This window comes from Corythoichthys intestinalis, chromosome 16 (genome assembly GCF_030265065.1).
Source record: "Corythoichthys intestinalis isolate RoL2023-P3 chromosome 16, ASM3026506v1, whole genome shotgun sequence".
Classification (NCBI taxonomy): Eukaryota; Metazoa; Chordata; class Actinopteri; order Syngnathiformes; family Syngnathidae; genus Corythoichthys; species Corythoichthys intestinalis.
In genome coordinates, this window is record NC_080410.1 from 13,834,363 (window position 1) to 13,862,157 (window position 27,795).

General features: G+C 39.2%; 2 protein-coding genes across 4 annotated transcripts in view; one reads left to right on the plus strand and one right to left on the minus strand.

Annotated features, from left to right (window-relative positions):
• The window catches only part of aspdh (aspartate dehydrogenase domain containing), a 15,038-nt gene extending 14,324 nt beyond the window's left edge, over window positions 1-714 (plus strand). For both annotated transcript variants that reach the window (XM_057817525.1, XM_057817526.1), the window contains exon 8: window positions 200-714. In XM_057817525.1, the coding sequence (XP_057673508.1) occupies window positions 200-237 (38 nt within the window). In that variant the 3' untranslated portion in view covers window positions 238-714. The remainder of the gene's footprint in view (window positions 1-199) is intronic.
• Window positions 386-27,553, minus strand: gys1 (glycogen synthase 1 (muscle)). Of its 2 annotated transcripts, none has more exons than XM_057817523.1 (16): window positions 27,389-27,553; window positions 21,435-21,553; window positions 21,189-21,370; window positions 11,129-11,320; window positions 10,854-11,039; window positions 10,528-10,672; window positions 8,377-8,494; window positions 8,114-8,234; window positions 7,941-8,047; window positions 7,799-7,858; window positions 7,505-7,697; window positions 4,176-4,302; window positions 4,010-4,105; window positions 3,770-3,933; window positions 1,516-1,596; window positions 386-1,427 (listed from the first exon to the last, which is right to left on the minus strand). In XM_057817523.1, exons 1-16 carry the CDS (start codon window positions 27,496-27,498, stop codon window positions 1,182-1,184), a joined length of 2,247 nt encoding a protein of 748 aa, XP_057673506.1. In that variant the 5' UTR covers window positions 27,499-27,553; the 3' UTR covers window positions 386-1,181. The 2 variants fall into 2 exon arrangements, with proteins under 2 accessions (XP_057673506.1, XP_057673507.1); XM_057817524.1 differs by lacking the exon at window positions 27,389-27,553 and adding an exon at window positions 27,052-27,217.
• Between the last annotated feature and the right edge of the window lie 242 nt (window positions 27,554-27,795).

The window sequence follows — 27,795 nt, forward strand, 5'->3', positions numbered from 1 at the left end:
CATTTAAGGATGTACGTAGTTTCTAATGAAAAGATAAATATCTGCATATATGCGAGGGGTGTACTCACTTTTGTGATACACTGCTTTCCGAATGTGTAAGAATATGTAACAGAAAATCAGAAAAGTGAAGGCTTATTTTTTCCGCAAGTTTTGAACCACCCAATTCCAGAATGATCCTTTTTCATATTTTTCTTCCCAGTTTGCAAAGGTCACGGAGGCCGGGTCTATTTGTGCTGAAGCATCAAATGCCCATGAGCGACACACAGCAAATTGAGGTGAAACATGGATATCCCGTGCGGTTGTTGTCACGAGAACAGACATGGAGGCTCTTTTGGCTTGATGAAACATCGAAGCAAAAAAGAAAGACCAGTTCTCATTTAAAACTTTAACAAGTATCTTGAATCTTTATTATAAGTTGACATGGTGCACATCAGAATAAAGGATAAAACTCTCACAGGGAGTACACATAAATCTTGCAAAATGCTTCCTTTCTCCTATTGTAATCTCATTTCAAACGTGTAAACACAGTTGCAATCACACCTCCCTTTCAATAATAAATACCAATGAACAAGCAGAAAAGCGGGAGTGTTAAGATGGTTCACAGTAATCACAGCAGAAATTTAAGGCTTGGAAATAAAATCAAAACACAAAAACAAAAGGCCACAGTGTGAGAGGCTCAATACCTTTTGGTGCTATTGTTGTTTAGTGTGTGTTTTTAACATTTTTTCCCCCCATTTTGTGGTTTTATAGAAAACGAGGCATTTGAAAGACAGAAAAAGTGCTACAAATTGAGTGTTCAACACAGTGTAATAGGGATACTTTTAAGTAATCTTACTGGCTAGTCACAGAAAATAATTTTCGTTGCATGCAAGAAGGGTGAGTTTTTTTTTCTTGCTCATTAAAAAATGCAGTGATATTAATTGTTAGTAAAATACAGCAATGGACAGCAAAATACAGCAACTTTTTCTACTGTCATGTGTTGCTTATTCTTGACAACAAAGCACTCGTAGCACTGCTGGCGTGATTGAAATTATCAAAACTTAGCAGGTATGTTTTTCAAAATTCTGAGGTACCCGCTGGCTGGGAAGACACATATTCACATCAAGCCTTTTTAAATATTTTTATATATATAATTTACTCTCTAAATTAGTCATCCAAAATCCCATAAGTGAGATTTAGTGTCAGTTTTTCTCGCCTGCAACACTATTGGAATTGCCGTTGGCCTTGTAGACAGCAGAAATCTTGTTTTTGAATGGGAGCGTAAGGGGTTGGCGAATGTTCACTCTGTCCTTTTCCGCCTCCAGATCTTCGTCGTAGCGTTCGTCTTCGTCGTTGTCCTCGACGTCGCTGTGGTGTGGGGAGGAGTGGCGGGAGAGGGAAGGCGATGGTGGCACGGAAGCGGGACGAGGGTAGCGGAAACCTGACGTCTAAGGAAACAAAAGAATTTATATTTGGATTTTTTTTTTTTTTTGCAGGAATAAAAAGAATGATCAACTTTTTTTTTTTTTAACTTACTGCAGTGGGATCATGTGGTTCGTACAGGAAGGTGTCCGGGAAGGCTTTAGCCAAGGCCATGTGACGTGCAGTTACATAATACTGAAGGAAAGAGAAATAAAGAATTATTATTATTACCGTATTTTCGGACAATAAATCGCAGTTTTTCCCCCCCATAGTTTGGCTGGGGGTGTGACTTACACTCTGGAGCGGTTATGTGTGAACTTATTAACATATATTATATCATTTCACATTTTATTTTGTTGTTTTGGAGTGACTGATGGTTTGGTAAACTTGTTAGCATGTTCTTCATGCTATAGTTATCTGAATAACTCTTAATAGCTATGTTACGTTAACATACCGGTCACGTTCGCATTTCAATGTTCATGCATCATGTAACATTATCATACTGTACACTTATTCAGCATGTCGTTCTCTTTTGTATTTTTATTTTAAATTGCCTTTCAAGATGACATATCTGTTCTATGTGTTGGATTTTATCAAGTAAATTTCCCACAAAAATGCGACTTGTACTCCGGTGCAACTTATATAGGTTTTTTTCCTCTTCGTTGGGCATTTTATGGCTGGTACGACATATACTCGGGTACGATTTATAGTCCGAAAAATACAGTACGTATGGGTGCTAATAAGCTACTGTACTCTTTTACTAAAATATGTTATTAGAAACACATAAAATATTGCCATTGATTTAAAAATCTATAATATTTAGTACATGTTTTGACCTACAGAGGGCGCCATGTTTTATGAGCGCAATGGAGGCTCGAGGTGATGACGTAGATCAGTGGTCTCCAAACTATTCCACATAGGGCCGCAGTTGGCGCTGGATTTCATTCCAACAAAACAAGACAACACCTATGCACCAATCTGGTGTCTTACAAGTGTAATCAGTTGATTGAAGTCAGGTGCTGCTTGTTTTAGCAGAAACTTCATTGATTAAATTGTCGGTACTCGATCGGTTGGAACAAAAACCAGGACCAACAGCGGCCCTTGAGGACCGGTTTGGAGACCCCTGACATAGATTGTCACTGTCACTAGACGAACAGGATACTCCAATTCCTTCTACGTGGTGAGACGCCCAACACATGCGCACATCGGTTAAAAGCGACGAGTACTTACCATTTGTGTTTTTATTGGGTCTTTTATTACCTTTTCATTGGCTGAAAATACTTTTTGCAGGTGTTTCCTTCTCATACTTTTGAGCATTGTGTTTTCTTGTGGTAGCTTTAAAACAGATTGTTGATCTGTTGACCACATTAGACATGTAGCATATTTAAACCACTCTTATTTGAAATTACTACGCTCAAGTATTTTCTTAAGGCATCTTTTGTATTTTCTGTCTGTATGCATCTAAACAAAACAAGCTGAAAGCACACGGTGGTACTTTGAGTGTCAAATTCACCTTTTGTAATGCGTTTCACCGGCGTAGCACATTTTGGCAGCACTTTTTTTTTTCCCCCGACTCTCGTCTTGTCTCATCCCGTCGTTCCTGTTCATTTTGCTTTTGCTGCTCGTTTTGTGAAATATCGACAGTGCTGTCATGCTCATTAATGTTCCTCTCGGGTTCAAATTGGAAGGGTTGAACAGATGTTTATGTCGCTAGAGTCATACTCTAGAAGCCCGGCAGTCTAACCATGTGACGTCACCACCCTGACACGTCGACAACAATGACGACCTAAAAGTTAAACTATTTTAAAAATTGTATAAAAAGTTACAAAAACATCAAGAGGGGTTTCAATATCAAATTATTTTAACTCATAATAATGTTTATCTTTTAAGAACCTCAAGCCTTTCTATCCTTTGGATTTGGAACAAATTATGGCTATTGTTGTATATTTGTATATATTGTATATATTATTTGTATTGTGATACCCTACTGGATGCTTTAATAATGATAAATGTAACAACTTCAATACAACTTTTCCTACTGACCATTTTGTTCTGGTAATTGCAGGAGTTATATGTAATGAGTTTATAATTCATTCATTGTTCATTTAATTTTGGCACCATGAATGCCAATCGTCTGCTAACATAACAAATCTCAAGCATCTTAGTTTGGAGACAGCTAGTGGTCAATAACAATAACTGCTGTGCTAAGCTGTGACCAACTCTTGTACAAAGGCAGAAGGCTTTTACATTCACTTTGAATGCAACATCCATATTGGGCCAAAACCAATAATGAAAAATCCAATATGATTTTAAAATGCTTTTATCGGCCGATAATATCGGACAACTTTCATTCAATCTGGACTCCTACCCTGCCGAGGTATCTCCAGTCCAGGAGGTCGCTTAGACGCTCCGTGCGGTTCCTTTGGATTATCCTCTGGCGTCGGCTTTGCTTGCAGAATTGGAACAGAAAGGAAGTGAGCTGGTTACACGATTCGTCCACCCCTCGATATCGACGGTCCAGGATGTAAATCCCTGCAAAAATCAAAATTATAACGGTGAGCATACCTCTTAATTTGGTTTCAATCATTAAAACAGAAAGAAAGCTCACCATATGCTGAGGGATCTGCTATGTGTTCCTCCATGAAACAACCAAAGCCTGACAGGTTTGTTGAAATTGATGGAATTCCCATGACCGTGCATTCGGCTAAAAATGACAGAAGAGATTAGTTCATATTCACGACTTCATTTAAAATGCCAACAAGCATGCGTCAAACCTGGTGTGTAACCCCACGGTTCATAGTAAGAGGGGAAGACGCCCAAGTGGCAACCTCTAACAAACTCCTCGTAATCCATCGGAAGCAGAGGTGAGGTGGAGGACAGGAACTCCGGATGGAATATAATCTGGATGGAAGCAGCAGACAAACCAATTTAATGCCAATACTGTATGTGGTTGCAAGATGCTGATGTGCAAATCATTCGTTGTAATTATTCAACACAATATGTCTCATCCATTTTAACTGGGAGGCCTGACGGTGAACGAATACAGTCTTTTGTATAATTTCAGGATGACAGGGCGCAGTTTTTTTGTTGTTTTTTTTACACCATTATGGTATGGTAATACAAACCAGGATTTGAAGTTTTAGGAATACCGACATATACATGAGCATTTACAGTGGGGTAAATAAGTATTTAGTCAACCACTAATTGTGCAAGTTCTCCCACTTGAAAATATTAGAGAGGCCTGTAATTGTCAACATGGTTAATCCTCAAGCATGAGAGACAGAATGTGAGGGAAAAAAAACAGAAAATCACATTGTTTGATTTTTAAATAATTTATTTGCAAATCATGGTAGAAAATAAGTATTTGGTCAATACCAAAAGTTCATCTCAATACTTTGTTATGTACCCTTTGTTGGCAATAACGGAGGCCAAACGTTTTCTGTAACTCTTCAAAAGGTTTTCACACACTGTTGCTGATGTTTTGGCCCATTCCTCCACGCAGATCTCCTCTTGAGCAGTGATGTTTTGGGGCTGTCGTTGGGCAACACAGACTTTCAACTCCTTCCGCAGATTTTCTATGGGGTTGAGACCTGGAGACTGGCTAGGCCACTCCAGGACCTTGAAATGCTTCTTACCAAGCCACTCCTTTGTTGCCCTGGCTGTGTGTTTGGGATCACTGTCATGCTGAAAGACCCAGCCACGTCTCATCTTCAATACCCTTGCTGATGGAAGGAGATTTTCACTCAAAATCTCTCGATACATGGCCCCATTCATTCTTTCCTTTACACAGATCAGTTGTCCTGGTCTCTTTGCAGAAAAACTGCCCCAAAGCATGATGTTTCCACCCCCATGCTTCACAGTGGGTATGGTGCAATTCAGTATTCTTTTTCCTCCAAACAAGAGAACCTGTGTTTCTACCAAAAAGTTCTATTTTGGTTTCATCTGACCATAACACATTCTTCCAGTCCTCTTCTGGATCATCCAAATTCTCTCTAGCGAACCGCAGACGGGCCTGGACGTGTACTTTCTTCAGCAGAGGGACACGTCTGGCAGTGCAGGATTTGAGTCCCTGGCGGCGCATTGTGTTACTGATAGTAGTCTTTGTTATTGTGGTCCCAGCTCTCTGTAGGTCAGTCACTAGGTCCCCCCGTGTGGTTCTGGGATTTTTGCTCACCGTTCTTGTTATCATTTTGACGCCACGGGGTGAGGAGGGAGTTGAAAGTCCGTGTTGCCCAACAACAGCCCCAAAACATCACTGCTCTAGAGGAGATCTGCATGGAGGAATGGGCCAAAATACCAGCAACAGTGTGTGAAAAGCTTGTAAAGAGTTACAGATAACGTTTGGCCTCTGTTATTGCCAACAAAGGGTACATAACAAAGTATTAAGATGAACTTTTGGTATAGACCAAATACTTATTTTCCACCATGATTTGCAAATAAATTCTTTAAAAATCAAACAATGTGATTTTCTGTTTTTTTTTTTCACATTCTGTCTCTCATGGTTGAGGTTTACCCATGTTGACAATTACAGGCCTCTCTGATATTTTCAAGTGGGAGAACTTGCACAATTAGTGGTTGACTAAATACTTATTTGCCCCACAGTATAAAGACGCTAGCTCTGTTAGGAGGGACAACTGGAAAAGGTCTAATGAACTTCTGTCCTCTTCTAGCCTAAGTGATTACATAGGAAGACTTAAGTCCCACTGGAACATTTATTTTTCCTTTAACCAAAAATTTCAGACTTAAATCTTGTGTGTGTGACAGGGTTGGACAAACATTTAAAAAACATTTACACCCAGAGGTGGGTAGAGTAGCCAAAAATTTTACTCAAGTAAAAGTAGTGTTACTTCAAAATAATATTACTCAAGTAACAGTAAAAGTAGTCGTCCAAAAAAGTAAAAAAGTATTTGGTGAAAAGAATACTCAAGTAATGAGTAACTTTGTGAGTAACGGCTTATATTTTTGTTGGATTTCTTGACGATGGCATTTTTTTTCCTGAGCACAATGTTATCTGTATAAACTGTTGCTATAATGATACTATACAATAACCCATTACATAACCACATTAAGCCAAAGAAATACAAAAAAATAATGATAATAATAATTGAATTCCAATGAGAGAAAAAAAAATACATACAGTGGGGAGAACAAGTATTTGATACACTGCCAATGGGAAAACCCATAGTGTGTTTGATACACTGCCAATGGGAAAACCCATTGGCAGTGTATCAAATACTTGTTCTCCCCACTGCAAATGAAGCATTATTCCTCCAAAGAGCATGAGTGCACTCTGGTGGAGAAAATACTTCCTAGTTTGAATAGTGAATAGTTCCTTCCTAATTACTACTTTGAGATTAAAAGGATCATATCTCCGGTTTTCCGTAGTCAATCTGTGCAAATAAAAACTAGGAGAGAGGTTAAAATCCGCACTTTTGAGTAATGTTGAGGGCAGCGCTCTATATTAAATACTTCATTTTTTACGGTGCTTTAAAGACACCACTTGATTGAACAGGCTGCTGTGAAGATAGAACGGCAAGCTCGCGTCTGATCGGTACAATGAGGTCATGTGATTATTGTTGCGACATCTCATTGGTGAAATTGGTAGAGTTACTTGCTACTACTACAGCTGCTACAGCTACTTATCGCTGGCAAAAAATAAATAAATAAATAAATCTAATACGTAGAATAAAGAGGAAAAACGTAACGACTCTTGAGTAGCCCAAAGTAGCGGCGTAAGAGTAGCGTTTTTTCACAAAACTACTCAAGTAAAAAGTATAGCTTAGTAAAACTACTCTTAGAAGTACATTTTTCTCAAAAGGTTACTCAAGTAAATGTAACGCGTTACTACCCACCTCTGTTTATACCATTCATACCAGGGAGGAAAAGCCTGCTAAGCACTGTCTGACCAAGCCATTATAGCAAATATTTCACATTCAAGTGAGTGGGCAGTAATTTAGTACTAAAAGGAAAAAATGATTTTGTATTAGGTTTTCAAAAACGGTTGCGGAATCAGGAGGCAAAATGATATCGGTGCAACACCACTTATTACTCATAGAATTTGAATCAAACAATGTAATCGACGCAACACGGGGAGCTAACATACCTTGACACGGTCAGCAGAGCTGTTGAAAAGGCCGATGCGGCGCACAGAGTTGAGAATGGGATCCCCGCTGTCCTCCAGCATGTTATGAGTGCAGACCGGAGGCTGGCACTGTCTTTGAGTGGCAAAGATTGCACGCTTCATCATTGTGAAGTCTTCTTTATCCAGCATCTTTGACACATCTGGTAACTGCCCACTAAAGAAAACCCATGGATTAATTAGATTAACTTGCAGTAAACTTTGGATCACTCAAACACATGTATTTTACATTACGAGATGTGAAATATGTCCTCTTACACGAGAAGAGACTCATAAAGTTTCTTCCCAAATCGCTCCTTTACTGTTTGAGCAGTATCCCTGTTAGTGAGAAGAAACAAAATATACAGCATCATGTCCCAATACCTTTACCCATAAAGTAAATTTAAAACTGCATCCTTACCACAGTTGCTTCCTGACTGCTTGACCCTTTAAGGTCTCCACGTTGAAGTTGTTCGTCCGAGCCGGCATGATGAAAAATGCAATGACGGTCACATCGCTGTGGTTGACCTGCAGTTATATGAAATATGCGTATTTAAGAGGTGAATTTATGAAAATTCCTCTAAGAACACTTACTCTTAGCAGGTAGTTAAGTCTAGCCAAAGACTCCAAGAAGATGTCCGCTCCTTTATTGGAGAATTCATATCTTCCAGCAATGAAGAGAAACAAGCACTTGTCCAGGTTGAAGTCAAGGTGTCTGAAGTGATTACAAACCATGATCACATAAGCACTGCAACGCAAACTGAATATAGATCACTGTTTGACACTGCAGAATTACAATGACCAGAAAAATGACTAATTGTTAACCAAATTTATGAGTGTGGTGTTCAGTTTCTGACCCGTAAAAGTGTCCCCTGACAAACTCCTGAATCCGATTCTTGCTCTGTGCATGAAGGTTCTGAAACTCATGCACGGCTGAGAATTTCTTCACGTTGAGACCGTTGGGAGTGACAATGTCTGTCGATACAAAATTAAAGCAGAGATGTACCACATGCCCCTTATCTTACTACAACATGGAGCACAAGATACAGTATTATGAAAAGGTTTGGGCAACCTTAACCACTTTCCAGTACAGTGGTACCTCTACATATGAAGTTAATTCATTCCAGGACCTTGTTTGTAAGTCGAAATGGTCGTATGTCGAGCAGGATTTTCCCATAAGAATACATTATAATTCCATTAATTCTTTCCACAGCCTGAAAACCTACACTAATGGCAATTACACATACCAAAACAAATAAATTATTAATAAAAAATGCAATAATGAAAAAAATAATTCCTGCAATAATGTAACGAATCGGGTACTAATGTGGCGGACATGTTTTTGCGTGCTGTACCTGAACACACCGCATGGCTGAAGTGACAGAGAGCAAAAGGTGCGGTTGAGATTTTACTTTTTCTTTCAATGTTTTGTTGTTGCCGTCAACTGCGGTGGATAGTAGGTGTGTTGTGTTGCACAAGCTCTGAAATAAATGATAAAAACCTGACGACGCTGCTGATTTCTTTGGCGATGTTACCAAAATAATAATTGTCACCTTAACTTATAAAGACTGGCGAAAGGAGGTCGGATGAGGATCGTCGAGATCATAGACATTCTACGTCGTATTGTTGAGCCAGTTCATGGACGCGCACCCCACGCTCATATTTTTCTATCATTTCCATTTCAATGGTAAGTGTCACATTTTTCCTTTTTTCACCACCTGCACTAACCTTCTTGGTACCAGTGTTGATTTCTCTCACAAAAAAATCCATGATGCATCCATCTGTGGCGCTGTCATGTTGTCGTATTTCGAGCATGTCGTTGGATGTAGAAACAAATGGCAAATCAAATTTTACATCAGATGTTGAAAAGATTGTATGTCGAAGCAATCATTTGTCGAAGTACCACTGTATTTTTCTTCATAAATAATTGCTTGCATGGATCAGTAATTTCAATTATCTATACCATATAGCAGAAAAGTAATACTTGAGAAGTGGAAAAAAGTTTATCGGTGTTCCGGAAAGTGGAAGCTATAGAAAGTGTTTTGAGGCTCTTATTTTTGCAAATAAATAACTAAACTATTGATGTATGTTTTCTCTTGGGGTGCGCAAATGTATGCACCTGGCCTCTTTTGTTTAAATAATTATTGCACATTTTCCATTACTCCATACAACTAATGATTTATAAAGGAAAGTCGTCAAGGTTGCACAAACTTGTTTATTCCACTTTATTGCGCTACAATTACCTTGAAAAAGATTACACAACAATCTAGGGCGGCAGCTATCGATTATTTTAGTAGTCGATTAATTGATGAACTAGTTAGTTTGAATACTTGAGTAATCGGATAAGGAACATAAAAAATTAAAATACCTAAACTAAGCCTCAAACTGTATTTAAAAAAAAAAAATGAGGATCCAAGTACAACAAAAGAACAATTGGCTAACTTACATAGCAAAAGTCAACTAGCTTAAATGCTATAAAAGTTTTTTTTTTTTTTTTTTTTTTTAACAATGCTCTTAACAAATACTTCAAACACACATTCCCACAAAAAAAGGTAGTTATACCTTTAAACTTAATTACAAATGCATTAAAAAAAACATTAGCTCAAACAAAACTTAGCTTATGTTGGTCTTAACAGGGAGCAGCTGGATTCAGCAATGTGAAATGAGGCAGACTAGAAGGCAGTGTGTCCACCCAAATCAATAAAACTAAATGCAAACACTTTCAAAACAAACCATTACATCGCCACTTTGATTAAACGAATACTAAAAGCAGCAAAATTTAATTCACATATTTTTTTTCCTAATCAAATACTCGAGTTAATCGAATAATCGTTTCAGCACTACAACAATCCTTGTAATTTCCTCTAGGCACAATTTCATTTTAGAAAACTTAATCAAAAACATAAGTAATCCATCAGAGAGCGTTGCCAAATTTGTTTTTCTAAATAAAAACTGCACTGACCTCAATCGTTTCGCTCCAGTGAAAATAATTGGAAAACCTCACCAACCTGGTTTCCTTTTTAGAAGGTTTTCTGCCTCAATGGCTGTGATCTGGGACACGGTAGTGAAGACGTGTGCACAGTGGGCAGCTGCTCGTTCTAAACAGTAGCGGTGGTAGATCTGTCGGTCGCCTGCTTCCTTATCCACGTTGAACTGAGCACATGAATGGGTTTTTCAGGAGTGGACCATTTGAAATTAGTTTTTTTTAATACTTGAAAAAATTTCAAACTATTAATGTATTGTAGAACTATTGTTTAAGGTAGTACTTGGTGTAAAATTTCATGACCTTCTGTGTCAAAGAAATTCACACAGGTGGACCCATCTAAATACAAACCTCTGAAAGTTTGTTGTAGAAGTCGACATTTCCAGCGCACAGGTAGCGCCCAAGTAGTGTAGCGTGTGTGGTGAAGATTGTTGCTATTGGCAACTGTCTCTGTCTGCACAACACCAAGCCCAGGCCGGCCAACCACTCGTGGAAATGGGCCACGACGTGCGGCGTCTCTTCACACTGGGCCGCGTACTGCAAATACAGTGACGGTGAGCTGAATCGCACATGCGTACGTCGGAAGACTAAGTGTTTATGTCTGGAACTTGACGGGAATGTCAGACCTCTCCCAGGAGCCAGGCTGTGAGAAAGCCAAACAGCACGGCGTCGTTGGCTTCGCGATCGAACCACGGAACGCCGATGTCACAGAGCTCCCACAGCTCACTCTTCCAGGTGTCCAGAGACCAGGCAGTAAAGCCCACATCGATCAAAACCACATAAGGGCTGCCTTCAATGAGCCAACGGCCAAAGTACACCTGCCAAAAGGTAAAAGTACATTGGTGCCTTGAAATACAAGCAGTCTTTAGTCTATGTTTTAAAAAGTATAGAATTAAACAGTGATATTCTTGTTTTTACGAGTGTGATTTCAATTTGTTCTGTGACTGAGCTTGTAACTCAAATTTCAGAATGAAAGTCAAGACCGATGTAGGGTGAATGTTGTAGTATTATCAGCCACTATCTAACTGCGGTGTATATGAGGTTTGCTCATATCTCGAATTTTGGGAGGAGGCTCTGTGGCTTGCAAAGTGGGGGAGAGTCTGGAAATCGAGGCCTAACTTCATTGTTGAGAGCCGACTGGACCTTCTCCACTGGCATACAGACTATAATCTAACCAGGGGTGAAAGTGGCTAGAATTTCTTAAAGGAACTCCCCGACGTGAAGGTTGCCACGGAGCCAGAAATTTTGTTTATTTATTTATTTTTTTTCTTTTCTTGGGGGTGTGGGGGGCAAACCTCCTAAACTACTGAAATGCAAAGAAAACTGTTTTGGCAGTTATTTCTATAACACATAAAAAAACTGATTTTCATTCAAAATTGTATTTTTTCAATGATTTGCAAAATAAAAGTTAACAAAAACAGCAATAACCCTAACCTCCATCTCCTAATTTTTATTTTCCTTCATTTCCTCACATACTAAATGCCAAATCTAAATTTTAACTACTTAAGAACACATGATGTATATTAAAATTGAAGTTAGTGTCAACTTTTGCTTTCTTTTTTTTTAATAATAAAGATATAAGTAACATACATTCAGAAAAATACAATTGACTTATATTATGCAGAGTGAAATTGAATATATTTTGAGGATCGCGCAAACATTTGACTTTTTTAAACCATAAGGAAATGAATAAGTAGCCTAACATAAATGAACAAATACATTATAAGTCCAAAGGGCACATTGACAGCTAAGATGTTCTGAACCTCCCCATAGAGCAAATAAAACTAAATATGATAAATAAGCCTCCTCAACGCTTTCCTTGCTCTTAAAGATTTCATCCATTTTCTGTTGCATCGCCCTTTTTTTGTCGCATCAATTCAAAAAACTTTTTTTGTTGTTGTTGCTGTTCCAGAAAACATGCACTAGCTAGCTAACTATCTCTGCTGATCACATGTCAGTATGTCAGCCAATTGAATGGATAAATGAGTCCAGACGTTTTGCTTTGCTGTGTGCATGCGCACATTGACGTGACTCATCATCGTCAGACTCTGATAACTGCAGCAGCTAGGGAAACCTCCATGCCATCCGTGGAATAAAATAAATAATAAATATAGGTGGAAACGGCAGTGGCGCCCCCAGGGGGTGGCCAGGGGTGGCCACGGCCACCCCTATAAAGTGGTTGGCCACCCCACTGGCCACCCCGCTTGCCAGTATATCATTAGATTGTTGTAGCATCAGTTATGCATTTCATCCCAAATGAATGCATTAATTTTGTTTTGTTAAACGTAGGGCTGTCAAATTTATCGCATTATCGGACGGTAATTAATTTTTTTAAATTAATGACATGAAAATATTTATCGCAATTAACGCACTCGCTGTACGACTCATTCACGCATTGCAGCAAACAGCCTACAATGGCGCCGTTTTACTTATATACAGAGATAGGAGGCAGAGTGGAGTAGATACAAGCATTCATTTGGGCCGTGCTTTTAATTGGCAAAAGCTTTCTCATCTCCCCCACAGCACCTATAAATATTGTGGGAAGCGACGTGGGGAAAAATTATAGGAGTTGATCTTTTTCTTAACACCCTGAAGTGTACCCAACTCAGAGAAGATATAGCATTTGCAGCCACCACACACAGTCATGGTTGCACCACTTCCCATTATGCACTTGGGCAGAACAGTTAAGTCGCTACAGTATCATTTACTGAAAGTTCAACAAATACATTAGATGGCAATATTTAGTCACAATATACAAACTCACATTTATCCATTAAGAATTACAAGTCTTTCTATCCATGGATCCTTTTCACAGAAAGAATGTTAATAAAGTTAATGCCATTTTGTGGATTTATTGTTGCAATAACAAATACAATACTTATGTACAGGATGTTGAATGTATATATCCTTCTTGTCTTATCTTTCCATTCCAACAATAATTTACAGAAAAATATGGCATATTTTAGAGATGGTTTGAATTGCGATTAATTACGATTAACAGGCATGAAAATGGGTCAGGGGTTAAAAAGGTGAGAAGGGTGTGGAGGAAATATGTTCCAGTACACTGTACACCCCAACAAAATATTGAGCTCTGTCGACCCACACTGTGTTTCAGCAGGGCCGTGCAGAGACCGGTGGAGGGGCGGGTGCTCGTAGATCAAAAGGAGCACATGAACAAGTATTTAATACACCTTAAAACAACATAACTTCAATTTTAACCAGCTTTAGATAATTATTGGCTGCGACTGTGACATACTTTAATTGGGAGGGGGCAACAGTGAATATAAATCAAAACTGTCATCAACACTTTCTGGCTTTGACTCAGTCAGTCTGCCTATTTTCTTCCCTCAACCTCTGCATCAAAACTTCCTTCCTCAACTTGTTCATCTGAGAACAAACCACATTAGATGGTCACTGAGCCACCAACAGCACAGTTTTCTTAAAACTATTATTTCATTATTATCCATACTTAACAACTCTAGCACCTAATGATTAATAAAGCAATGACATAAAATCTTATAGAAACATAACATTGTAATTGTGTTTATAATTGTATTTAATACCCGACTATCCTTGCAAACTTCTTACCAGGTCTGCTATTCACCCAGCTGATGAGGTATCCACTGCCTTTAGCAGCCTCATCTAACTCCTTTTTTTATCCTTCAATCTCCCTTCCCTACGAGGCATGTCTATGTAATGAAATATAAATATTAAAAAAAAACAAAAAACAGACTCCCCGGTGGCTTTAGTTTTAAAGCTTTCTTAATGTCTTTCTCTCGCAATAACGATGGAGGTAGATTTGTGTTTTTATTATTCAATCAAAAAACAAAGTTACTTCTATCAAAAACAAAGTTGCTTCAATCAAAATACAGTATATACTTTTAATCCCCAAAAAGTCACTTCAATTAAAAAAAATTGTTTTTGATTGCAAAAATAAATTTGAGACAAAAAAAGCATTTGAAAACTATTTTTCCATTTAAGTAATGTTGCTTTGCGTTTGGGCCACATTTTGGCTAGGACATTTGTGTCTTTATTATTCAATCAAATAAGTTGCTTCAAACAAAAATATATATATAAAAAGAAAAACTTTGCACACGTGTCAATCACCGTTTACCAAAGCCTGAGAGGGTTTGAATAGACTCACTATGAAGCATTTAATAAAGCCAAGCATTTTCTTACTACTTTATTCTTGTTTAAAAATAATTCGGTGGGGCAGTAACATGTTTAAAACTTATCATAATTCTTACATTTTGAAGTGCTTGAAAACCATTTATAAATGATACTTTGGTGAAAAAAGTGAAAAAACATGTCATATATATGTATCTTTTTTCAATGTAAAATCTGAATAAATGCATTGAACACGCACAAAAAAAATGGGGGGGGGGGGTACTTCGCGGTTTTCACTTATTGCGGCGGGTTCTGGTCCCCATTAACCGCGAAAAACGAGGGATCCCTGTATTTCTGAAAAGCTTTAAGAAGCAGGACTCATTCCCACCACGCGTCGGGCCGCTGTTGTGCCGACACCGGCCGTCAGCTCAAATCCAAGCCGAAAATAACGCGTCTCCGGCGGACGACGGGAGCGATGTGAGGCGCCACCTCCATCCATTATATTACCGCTAAATACACAAGCTTGACGCCAATTTAACGAGAGCTATTTTTTTTCATGGGAGATTTGGCTAGCTCTGGCAGTGTTCAACGCAAGCTGCAACGAATGGCAGTAACTTTTTTATATCGCAAAATGTGAAAACGATTGAAACCATTACTCACCAAATTCAATCTGCTGGCAAATACAGGCAAGTGTGTATGCTGCGCTCTGGTCTGCCCCGGTGTGGATAAGGCCTGCTTTTTGTTTTCGCAGCTATGCAATGCCACCCAAAGGCTCTCCGAGCACTCCATGTACAGTAAGGAGTGCGCGCGTTTGGAATAATGGAACGCACCTTGGGCCGATGATTGGTTCTCGTCAGCGAAGCATCTAGAAGGATTTGCTGACTGTCCAAGTGTGACATTTTTTAAAGAACCGATTTCTTGAGTGCTCAGTTTACGTACTAAGTTAATCACATGATGATAATAATAATGTAACGTTGATAATAGTCAACCGTTTTATCAGATTGAAATTCTTTATTTGTGGAAACTTATTGAACAACACGACTGCTATCTGCCGCAGCCAACGCACATATCTCCCCCGCCAGAACAAACGTAAACACGGAAGGCACGTCCCTCGCTCTCCCGCACCTCCATCACCCCTGTACGTCATGCGGTGCATTCAGGAACACATGCTAACACCCTCGCCACATTATAACTCGATTCGTTACAATAATAATAATTAAATAAAACCTCCCGACCCCCCCCCCCCCTCCTCCCAAAAAGAATTTCTCCTCGGATCTACGCAATTCACGTAGGTCGCCATTTTTGACTTCAAAACGGCGAATTTCGCCGAAAGGTGAGAGATTTTCATGCCTGGATTAATTAATTTTTAAGCTGTGATTAACTCGATTAAAATTTTTAATCATTTGACAGCCCTAGTTAAATGTACACCTTATGCCTAATATATAAATAACACAATAAAACAGAATTGTTGTGGAACTCAAAATGTTGTCTGGACAGTAATGGACTAGGCACATTAAATCATTAGTAACATCAAATATTACACTATACACCAAAGTATATCAGTAGCCGTGTCCTTAAGTCTTTGTTAAGTTTTCCCCTGACCTTTTTACTGCGACAATATAATGAAAACCTGAAATTATGGCTTTTAGTTTTGGCCACCCCAAGATTTTAAGTGGCCCGATCTGGCCACCCCTATGAAAAATTTCTGGAGGCGCCACTGGGAAACGGATTACGCTACACAAGCACTTTATTATGCTTGTTATTAACACGTGTGCATGTAAATCTGATGTTGGTAGATTGTTTTCTTCTTGGAGATGAAATGCATGTGTGGCAGCTCAGCATTTAATTTTTTTTTTTTTTTACATAACGTTTTGACAGTTGCCGTCATATTTTTGGAATCAAAGCACCGTGTACCGGAACAGCATTCCAGCCCTGAATTTTATACCGGAACTGCGTTCCTGCCCCGAATCTTATACCGGAACTGCGTTCCTGCCCTGAATCTTATACCGGAACTGCGTTCCTGACCGTTCTGGCCCACTTTCACCCCTGAATCTAACCCTATTCACAAAGGTGTCTGTTTGATCCCAATATTGGTAGGGACAATACAACAGCATAACCTGTATTTACATGTTTTGCTGGGAACGGGACATTAATAAGACCAAACAGATTGGGTGAACATGGGTCAGGGCTACATTTCTTAACAATAAGAACCTAATTAATATATAGGCTAAGTGATTAATGCAAAATAAATCTGTATTGACTTATACTAACTTTCACACCGCTTAATTTATAGCATCTTAATGTGATAACTTTTCTTAAATCTAGTGGAATAATTTTCACCATCTTGTTTTGAGTGTCAAAGGCTGGCAGATGTGTCAGATTCTTCCACTTACTTTAAGTAAATATTACTATTTGTTCTTATTAAGCTCATACATTCATTTTTCACCTAAATAAAAAAAATTGCTTTCAAATAATGTTTTGAACAATATCTATTCTTGAAATAAGAACATTTCTGACAAACAAGTTTTTTTTTTTTAAGATTAACTATTTAAACCTTTTGCTTAAAGTAAATCTGTTAATCTTATTTTTAGCTAGCTCTTTATCTTATTTCGAGAAATCTGAGTAAAATTTACTTGAAGAACGCGCAGATAATTTCACTTATTTCTAGTAGATTTACACTGAAAACAAGGGAAAATATTTATTTATTTTCAGTTTTAAGGAGGTGGGTTTTTGCAGTGCACATATACTGGTTCAGGTGATACACCGTTCAATTCAAACCTTTGTTTTCAAAAACTTCTGAATAAACATTTTGAAAACTTCCAAAATAAATGCCTGGATTTTATTAGCAAATTTAAAATGCATTGTTTGAACACAAATTATGTTAACATACACGAGAAATACAAAGTTGTTAATCATCTATTAAGTATCCAGGAATAAAAAAAAAAAAAACATTTGCCATTTAAAACTGTCTGTCTAAATATATTAAATATAACAACAACAAAAAACGTATTAGTCAGGGAATAACAAAAACAAATAAAACACTACTGCTTTTGTCCACAAGCACAGCCAAACTCAACAAAAAAATGAAAGATCCTTTGGCCCGCTTTAAGACCACATAAATAAAATAAAAAAAGAAAACTGGGGTGAAGGAGAACTACATTTCTTAGAGTTCAATTAACGTTAACAAGAGGATATTTCTCTCAAAGCAGCTTCCTCCTCGAGTTCGACAAATTCGCGCAGGTTAATGTTATGCTAACTCTGATGCAGGTCGACTTTCAGAAGCAAAATTAGTGGTGTGTTTCCCACCTACACAACATTGCAGAACTTCTAATATCCCTCGTCTTCTAAGGGAGCGGAGGAGGCGGCATCATAGGCGGAGTTTGACTTTTGGGGCAGGGGGCACAACATGTTGATGACCCCGAAACGCAGTGTCAGCAGTAAAATTAACTTACAAGAATATTTATAATAATAAGTTGACAATGAGCATTTTATTGTTTCCCATCATTCTTGAGGGGAATATTAAATCAGGCTGCTTAGGCAATATTTTTCGCCAAGAACATCATCCATTGAATATGGTTCGCCTGCCAGTGTTATGCCAATGTAGTTACCACCGTCAAAAATAGTATCCCCTGAGCGGAGATATATGGAGGTACGTTTGTGTCTTTATTATTCAATCAAAAAAAAAGTTGCTTCAATCAAAATATATATTTTCAACCACCAAAAAAAAAAAAAAAAAAAAAAAAAAAAAAATCGCTTCAAAAAAAACAAAAAAGTGTATGAATGTAAAAATTAATTTGAAACTCAAAAAACTCCCCCCAAAAAGTGATAGCTTTTTTTTTTTTCCTTTTTTTTTGGGTTTTTTGGATTGAAGTAGTTTTTTTTTCGATTGAAGCAACTTTTTTGATTGAAGTATTGTTGATTTGCGTTTGGGCCACATTTTGGCTAGGACATTTTTATTTATTTCATTTATTATTCAATCAAAAAATAAGTTGCTTAAAAAATATAATGTTTAAAAACAAAAATCACTTCAATCAAAGAAAGAAACATTTAAATCATAGAAAAAGTTTTTGAATGCGAATAAACATTTGAGATTGAAAATTTTGCATTTGAACACTTAATTTTTCATTGAAAAAGTTTTCTTTGAAGCAATCCTTTTTATGTTTGGCCCATATTAAGAGTAGGACATTTGTGTCTCAATCATTCAATCCCTCAAAAAGTTACATTTATAATCTTTATTGGAAATTATATGCAAAGCAAATGACCGTCTAAGGTGCTAGTCACATGATCTGTTCGAAAAATAATTTTGACCCATTATAAAAATATATTCTTTTGTTCATTTCATTCATTTTTGTTGCAGTTTTATTGCTTTACAATTTTTATATACATGGGTGCACATAAGTGGTCCGCATGCGTACTGGACGTAGACAAATGCACTAGCCCTCAACGGTTTCCATACGCTTTTGCATACCGATGGCTGACCACTATATTTGTGGCGGACACGAGAAAATCACTTCTCAAAATGTCAAAGAGGCACTGAGTAATTATTTCCGTGTTCCCCCACCCCCGTCAAAAGACAGACAGAGACGTCACCGGAGCTACCGAAAAAAAGGACTTTTGCTGAAAAGTGGCTGCAGGAGGTACCATGGCAAGAAGCAAATGATGCTCGCACAGAAATGTGGTACAAAATTTGCCGTGAGAATCCCATTGTGGCTGATAAGAGCAGCTAATTTTATGTATGGTCAAAGAATTTCAGCTATCTAAACTTTGAAAAGCACGAAAAAAACAGAGAGCATGTGGCAATTAAGCAAACTATCAATGTCAGACAGGACCCCACTCGCCCTATGGACAAGTGGTGGAATAAATTAATGAAGAACAGAACAGCGCCATGCACTGACAAACGTGTTTTTCCTCGCATTTCACAAAGCTAAACATGCACATTCAATGAGCTCTTATGAGGACATCCCACTTTTACAAAGGCTTGGAGTTAATGTGGGAGCCGCATAATGCCCTTTATTTTGAATTAGTCCTTTTTTGTTAATTTCTTTACATTTCACTTCAAAGTAATGGCAATTTCATTGTGCCAGTTGGTGTTAATCAAGCATTAATAGTTAATATAATTAATTAAAGGTAATTGGCTCTAAGTAAAGCTTGTCATAATTTTATCGCATCAGGCGGGTCGGCTCTCAAGCTCAATGAGGACCAAGTCACATCTCCAGGTCCTCCTCTGAGAACCTGGGCAAAAAAATATGTGCACCCCTGTTTATATATATATATATATATAGGAAAGTCAATTACATGCAATGACACTTTTCGGCCACCAGGGGTGAATGCATACGTGCGTTTGTCAGGGGGGCGTGGAGCGGTCAACTCCGTCAAACGTGTTTGAGGAAAAATGGACTGGCACATTAGGCAAGTGAAAAGAGGTTAATGTGAGTCTAAACATAATTATAGTACTGTTATTCACCTAATAATGGTAGGGTCAATTCTATCCTTACAACACACGGAAACACAATCTAAATTACCTATATAACTGAAGTCATTCTATAATGCAAATAAGGTTGCTTAAAAGCTGGTGGGGGCAATTTGAGCATCCTGAAAAGTTGGTTGTGTTATTTCCCTACTATCCCTATGCAAACCTGCGCTCTTGCCTATTCCTAACACTAACCTCAATCATGAATCCATAAACAAGGCAGATAGTAGAAGCCAGCTAGTTGGCCAATGATCTTTAAGCACAAGAATTTAGCGTAAATTGAAAAAGTGTAAACCCGGCAAATGTTACGGAATACATTTATAGAACAACCTATGTAAGTTATCATTGCCTCTTTGTGATGTGTTTTAGGAGTGTTATCGTTAGCTCTTTGTTGTGATGTATGGTCAACCACACCCCCATAAGGGAAAAATATCTTAAGAAGTTGTTCGATCCCTGCCATCCTCCCAATTAAACTGGGTTGACGTCTATCACCGTGTATGGCGTGAAACCTGATTGCGCAATGCCAACCATCCCAGGTGAAGTGGATTTCATTTACAGTGAATGTGTTAAGGTTCATGCATCATTTACTGAAATCATAAGCAAAACCTCACCCTCTTTCGTGATGTTAGCGTCCTTTCTTCAACCTCATCACAACCCTCCAAAATGTTTGGAGGAAACGGTGGTTTTTGCAAACATTGCATTAAAAACATAACCTCTGTGGCCTAGGGGATTTTCTTGTTTATATGGTGTTGTGTTACTGTCACACAGAGCAATATTAATACAAGAATTGAAACTTAACTGGACTCTTATTCTGTCCTGGCAGTCAATCTAAACTGCCATGTGGTACCACATGGGTTTATTTAAAAATATCCCCTAAAATGAACCCACCACCTCGAGTTGCTGATCACAAAGCCTTCACTTAATTGTGTGTGTGCATGTGTCTTCTTGTGAAGAGAATTTCATACCACCTCTAACCTTTGCGAGGAAATGTCACGGGAGTTAAAATCACGCCCACTACATTAAGTGAGGAAGACTGTTCTCCAGCAGGACATTCAGTTCTAACTTAGGCATGTGTGTGTGTTAGTTGTGCACGTGTGGTGTTATTTTACCTTACACCCACTAGAGTTCATCTTGTCAATGGTTCTCTTGAGCACAGGGTTTGTGGGCTCAATGAGCTCCACCTGTGTGCGTACGTTGCTCTCAATGTAAGGGCCAACTAGGAAATAGTTCTCCCCCCATTCCTCTGACGTCAGGCGGGCTTTGGTCTGGATGACTGTGTAGATACCTCCGACTGCACGAACGCAATATAATGTGAACTGATGTGTGTTTTCTGACAATCTCGCTAAAACACTTGCCTTTGTTTGCAACCTCCCAGGCAATTTCAAAAAGTACAGCGTCCTCCAAATCAAAATCCTCATCCCACTCCTCCAGTCCTGGAAGGGACGTCACGGATAAGCTGCGAGCCAGCGGCATTCTGGGAAGACATAAAACACCACTGAAGGGTCACAACGCAAAACATGTTGGATGGTAAACATATGCTGCACCTACAGTACAGGCCAAAAGTTTGGACGCACCATCTCATTTGTGCGTTTTCTTTATTGTCATGACTATTTACATTGTAAATTCTCACTGAAGGTAATAAAACTATGAATAAACATGTGTGGAATTACAGTGTATCACAAAAGTGAGTACACCCCTCGCATTCCTATTTCAGTATATCTTTTCATGGGACAACACCGACAAAATGACACTTTGACACAATGAAAAGGAGTCCATGTGCAGCTTATACTCACCGGCCACTTTATTAGGTATACCTGTCCAACTGCTGGTTAACACTTAATTTCTAATCAGCCAATCACATGGCGGCAACTCAGTGCATTTAGGCATGTACACATGGTTTAAGACAATCTCCTGCAGTTCAAACCGAGCATCAGTAAGGGGAAGAAAGGTGATTAGAGTGACTTTGAACGTGGCATGGTTGTTGGTGCCAGAAGGGCTGGTCTGAGTATTTCAGAAACTGCTGATCTACTGGATTTTCACGGACAACCATCTCTAGGGTTTACAGAGAATGGTTCGAAAAAGAAAAAATATCCAGTGAGCGGCAGTTCTGTGGGCGGAAATGCCTTGTTGATGCCAGCGGTCAGAGGAAAATGGCCAGACTGGTTCGAGCTGATAGAAAGGCAACAATGACTCAAATAACCACCCGTTACAACCAAGGTAGGCAGAAGAGCATCTCTGAACGCACGGTACGCCGAACTTTGAGGCAGATGGGCTACAGCAGCAGAAGACCACGCCGGGTGCCACTCCTTTCAGCTAAGAACAGGAAACTGAGCTACAATTTGCACAAGCTCATCGAAATTGGACAATAGAAGATTGGAAAAACGTTACCTGGTCTGATGAGTCTCGATTTCTGCTGCGACATTCGGATGGTAGGGTCAGAATTTGGTGTCAACAACATGAAAGCATGGATCCATCCTGCCTTGTATCAACGGTTCAGGCTGGTGGTGGTGTAATGGTGTGGGAAATATTTTCTTGGCACTCTTTGGGCCCCTTGGTACCAATTGAGCATTGTTGGAACGCCACAGCCTACCTGAGTATTGTTGCTGACCATGTCCTTCCCTTTATGACCACAATGTACCCAACTTCTGATGGCTACTTTCAGCAGGATAATGCACCATGTCATAAAGTTGGAATCATCTCAGACTGGTTTCTTGAACATGACAATGAGTTCACTGTACTCAAATGGCCTCCACAGTCACCAGATCTCAATCCAATAGAGCATCTTTGGGATGTGGTGGAACGGGAGAATCGCATCATGGATGTGCAGCCGACAAATCTGCACCAACTGTGTGATGCCATCATGTCAATATGGACCAAACTCTCTGAGGAATGCTTCCAGCACCTTGTTGAATCTATGCCACAAAGAATTGAGGCAGTTCTGAAGGCAAAAGGGGGCCCAACCCGTTACTAGCATGGTGTACCTAATAAAGTGGCCGGTGAGTGTATATAATAGAGGTAATTTAGTTTCCCCTCAAAATAACTCAAAATATAGCCTTTAAAGTGAGTACACCCCTTTGAAACAACCTACATCCCCAAATGTCTAAATTGAGTACTGGTTATCATTTTCCCTCCAAAATGTCATGTGACTCGTTACAGGAGTGCTGTCAGCATTGCTGCGGAGATTGAAGAGGAGGGGGTTCAGCCTGTTAGTGCTCAGACCATACGCCGCACTCTACATCAAATTGGTGTGCATGGCTGTCACCCCAGGAGGAAGCCTCTTCTGAAGACGGTACACAAGAAAGCTCGCCTGTCTCACCAGACCATAGGACATGGTTCCAGTAATCCATGTGCTTTGTTGACAAGTCTTCAGCAAACTGTTTGCGGGCTTTCTTGTGTACCGTCTTCAGGAGAGGCTTCCTCCTGGGGTGACAGCCATGCACACCAATTTGATGTAGAGTTCGGCGTATGGTCTGAGCACTAATAGGCTGACGCCCCACCTCTTCAATCTCTGCAGCAATCCTGACAGCACTCGTGTACCGAGTCACAAGACATTTTGGAGGGAAAATGACAAGCACTACTCAATTTGGACATTTAAGGATGCACGTTTTTTCATAGGGGTGTACTCACTTTTGTTGCCAGGGGTTTAGATATTAATGGCTATATTTTGAGTTATTTTGAGGGGAAAATAAATTAACTCTATTATATAAGCTGCACACAGACTACTTTTCATTGTGTCAAGTGTCATTTTGTCAGTGTTGTCCCATGAAAAGATATGCTGTACTTAAATATCTGCAGAATTGCAAGGGGTGTACTCACTTTTGTGATACACTGTATGTACTTCGCAAAAAAGGTGAAATGACTAAAAACACGTATAATATTCTAGTATCTTCAAACCACCTTTTGCTCTGATTATTTTTGCACACTCTTGCCATTCTCTTGATGGGTTTCAAGAAGGAGTCACCTAAAATGGTTTTTGACTTCATAGGTATGCTTTTCAGGGTTAATTCGTGGAATTTATTGCTTTATCAATGGGGTTGGGACCTTCATTTGTGTTGCATTGAATGATGTGTGTCCAACTTTTGGCCTGTACTGTATACTGATGCTAGTATCCGTATTGGTAGCGATACAGCACAAAAAATGACGTCTTCGCTACTGGGGAGTACTAAGAAATACCGTGCTGATGCACACATCTTGGCCTGTACTGTATACTGATGCTAGTATCCGTATTGGTAGCGATACAGCACAAAAATGACGTCATCGCTATCGGGGAGTACTAAGAAATACCGTGCTGATGCACACATCTGTGAGAAAACAAAAACACTTGTCGCCCTTCCCAAAATCACGATAATGTCCAATCACGTGAGTCCAAAAAAGTTGATCACTTGTGGCAACAATCAATGAATGTTCATTCGCTGCCAGCCTTCCCACTTGAATTGACTGGATGGTTTGGATATCTAGCACCGTCAATGGCAGACAATGAGGTAAGCAATTTCTGACTGAGCAAAGATATCGATTACTTTACAGTCAAATTTAGAATTAAACGATTTTTTTATTTTTAATTTGACGAATCAGGTTCTAATGTTGAGGCTTTGTTTGCATGCTGTTCCTGAACACACCACATGACTGATGGGAGGAGTTGGGCGTAATGTTTTCGCTTTCGTTTTTTTTTCTGTTGTGTTGTGGGCAGCGGCAGTTTTGAGTTCTGCAAGTTCCAAAATAAATGATTAAAACCTGATTAAGATGAGGACTTCCTCGTCGTTTTAACAATATTATTAAAACAAACAAACAAAACAAAAAGATGGCAGTCGGATGTATGAAACAGTATTGAGAGCCAAAAAAATGGCATCAGTGCAAAATTAGTAAAAATATGCCAGCCAACTGTTACAATCTTCTTGGATGAAATCGCCCCAACAAGAGAATATGGATTACTCAAACCAGGGTTGACTAAGGTGCTTTTGAAAGTTGATCTGTGCTAATTGATGACACACCAATTCGCAAGTGGGAGAGGAAATATTTGTCAAGAGATAATGACCAAAATTAGAACTGCCCTTAAGGGTTTTACCTCAACAGAGGATCTTAAGTCAACACTTGTGTAAAAGAATACAAATACTCCAGTTGGTGAATCATTCATTGGTGGCATGGACAGCACATCCCATATGTAGTGAATTCTATTCAAAGCTATTTATCTAATCATTCGGTCTCATTACAAAGATAAGCACTCTTAACTCTATGTGAGCATCCAGAACAAAATGTCATTTCAAGAACATTGTAAACATACCATTAAATTGTCTGAACTTCGTACAAAACTGTGCCAAATTCAACCCTAACCCTTGCCGTTTTTATGAGCATTTTCACAGTATGCACAGAAAACAACCATTCATACAGAAAAGACTGGTCGGCAGCCAAATGCACAGCATGTCCACACTAACAAAAAATTCACAGTAGCTGAATACTACAAAAATGACAAAAGAGATTGCCAGAAAGGCTTTTAGAGGGCTGGTGCCGGGGCTAAGGAAGAAACAATCAATGGTGTAATCCACCCTCTAATATCATAACTGCACCGTCCATCAAATCAGGAAGAAGTAGTGATACTACTAAGCAGCATGGCATGTGAGGGGGAATCCACTCTATTCATCGACGACCTAGTTGTGTTCAGTAATAAATAGAATTGCTAAAACTACAGAATTAATGATGCTTTACGATGTTTGCACAGTATATGAGTAAAGGTAAAAGCTCAACCACAGTCTGTTATCCCAATTGCGTAATTTAGGACCACCATTGTTTCTGTGTGCATGTTGGAGCGTATAAGAGCCTTTTATAGAGTTACTTGGGAAGGCAGCCAGAAGAAGCCCTTTGACCATCCAGATAGTAAATAGCGCAATCCTGCAAACACACAAACATTCCATCCCCCACCCCATAGTACTTCTAAAGAGTTCTCAAACTGGTACAAACCTGACTCTAAATAAACAGCTATAAGTTTAAGGGGAAAAAAACTTTTATTTTCTGCATTGCACTCTTAACACTACACTGAGAACATGGCTTTGCATTTAGTTCCTGCTTGCACAAATGGTGCAACCTGGGGAACAAACGGTGAAAATGAGAACGAAAGAAACCACGCAAAGGTGAAGCAAGGCCCACCAACTTGTAAGTCAAGTATAAACTTGACTTACATTTATTGACATGCCAAATTTTAACTATTCCTAATGTGAAGTTGGGACATGTTTGACAGAAACCAAACCAATGGGTGATTCTCAATATTGAGCTGCTATCACAACGCCACGAGTTTGTGCTGAACTGACAGCAGTAAACACAAGCACTGTGTAGTAGGGGTGAGACAAAATATTGTGTCCATGTTAACTCATTGGCTGCCATTGATGGCACCAGACGTCCATTTCATTTTGACTCGATCAAAATGAATTGGATGTCTGGCGCTGATAATGGCACTGAAAGATGAGCATTCACAGTCTGTACTCCCAGTTTGAATTGATTGGATGTATACCGTTGTCAGTGGCGGGTAATGAGTTCATTTTAGGCCACTTCCTTCTTAATTTTAGGGTACTTACAGTTCACCTTTCGTTAATTTTGGGTCACTTCCTGCACATTTTGGGGCATTCAGAGGTCAGTGCTGGGAGAGGCGACACAGTCAAAATGAACCATGAGCCTAGTATTGCAAATTATATCGGGGTACCCAGAAGTCTATTGTATAGTGCAGTTGTTGAACAGGGGCTCTTACAAACTTTAAATAGAGGTTGACAGTCTTTCTAGGGGTCACTTCAGTGGGAACCCCTCCTGAGGTCACCCTTAAAAAAAAAAAAAAAAAAAAAAAAAAAAGACTGTAAAAACATATTTGACTGTCCAGTTCACTGTACCTTGCAGTAACTAGTTTTAGTCAAACCATAATTAAAGCCTTTTCATTTTATCACCACATTAGCAAGCTTTTAAATTAGAAAGCTACATTTGTTGTAAGAGTACCTAGGATACCATCATCACGATTGTCATCACGATCGTGCCCTTGTCCACTTGTTGTCCACTAGTTTTATGACGAGCAGGCCTACGGGCAATACCAACTAAATCGTGCAAAGCTCGCACGCCCATGTACGAGCACATGAACTCAGAAAATCCAGCTCTAGTTTTCTCAGCGAAGATAAGCACGTATGCATAGATCTAAGCGTTTTCGATGGAGCGAATGTTAACGACTTCCGACAAAGACAACCCGTCTGCGGAAACACGTAAAGGACACACACTAGCGTCGGACGAGGGATTCTTTTATCATCGTTCGTTTGCAAACAGAAGGCGAATTTCTACTCACCCTACGGCTTGAACTTCAAGTGGTCGGGCCACACATTGCCAGCTGTCGCAGTCAATAGAAGGGGGAGAAACAGTGGGAAAAGGGGGCGGTGGCTTTTTGTTAAATGTCATCCACTCATATTAGCTACGTGCGTTTGCAAGCGTACGACCGTACGTCAGGGACGGGGCGCATGTGCCTTATGCTGCATTATTCATGTACTTTACTTCCATTGGCTGCGGGACCGCTGTCTCCGCCTCTAAATTTGACGAAACCGGAAGTAGGCGGTTGCTTTAATGGTAGGACGCAATTGGCTGTGCAGTGTTTAACCCTTTCAGGGACAGTAGTCAATAGAATAGAATAGAATAGAATAGAATAGAATAGAATAGAATAGAATAGAATAGAATAGAATAGAATAGAACTTACTTGTC

Coding starts and splice junctions, on each gene's coding strand:
- gys1 (XM_057817523.1), bottom strand. CDS start 27,498: ATGACATTTAACAAAAAGCCACCGCCCCCTTTTCCCACTGTTTCTCCC. Junction 4,106..4,175: donor ACCGTGGGGTTACACACCAG/GTTTGACGCATG, acceptor TGTCATTTTTAG/CCGAATGCACGGTCATGGGA. Junction 3,934..4,009: donor AGCAGATCCCTCAGCATATG/GTGAGCTTTCTT, acceptor TGATTTTTGCAG/GGATTTACATCCTGGACCGT.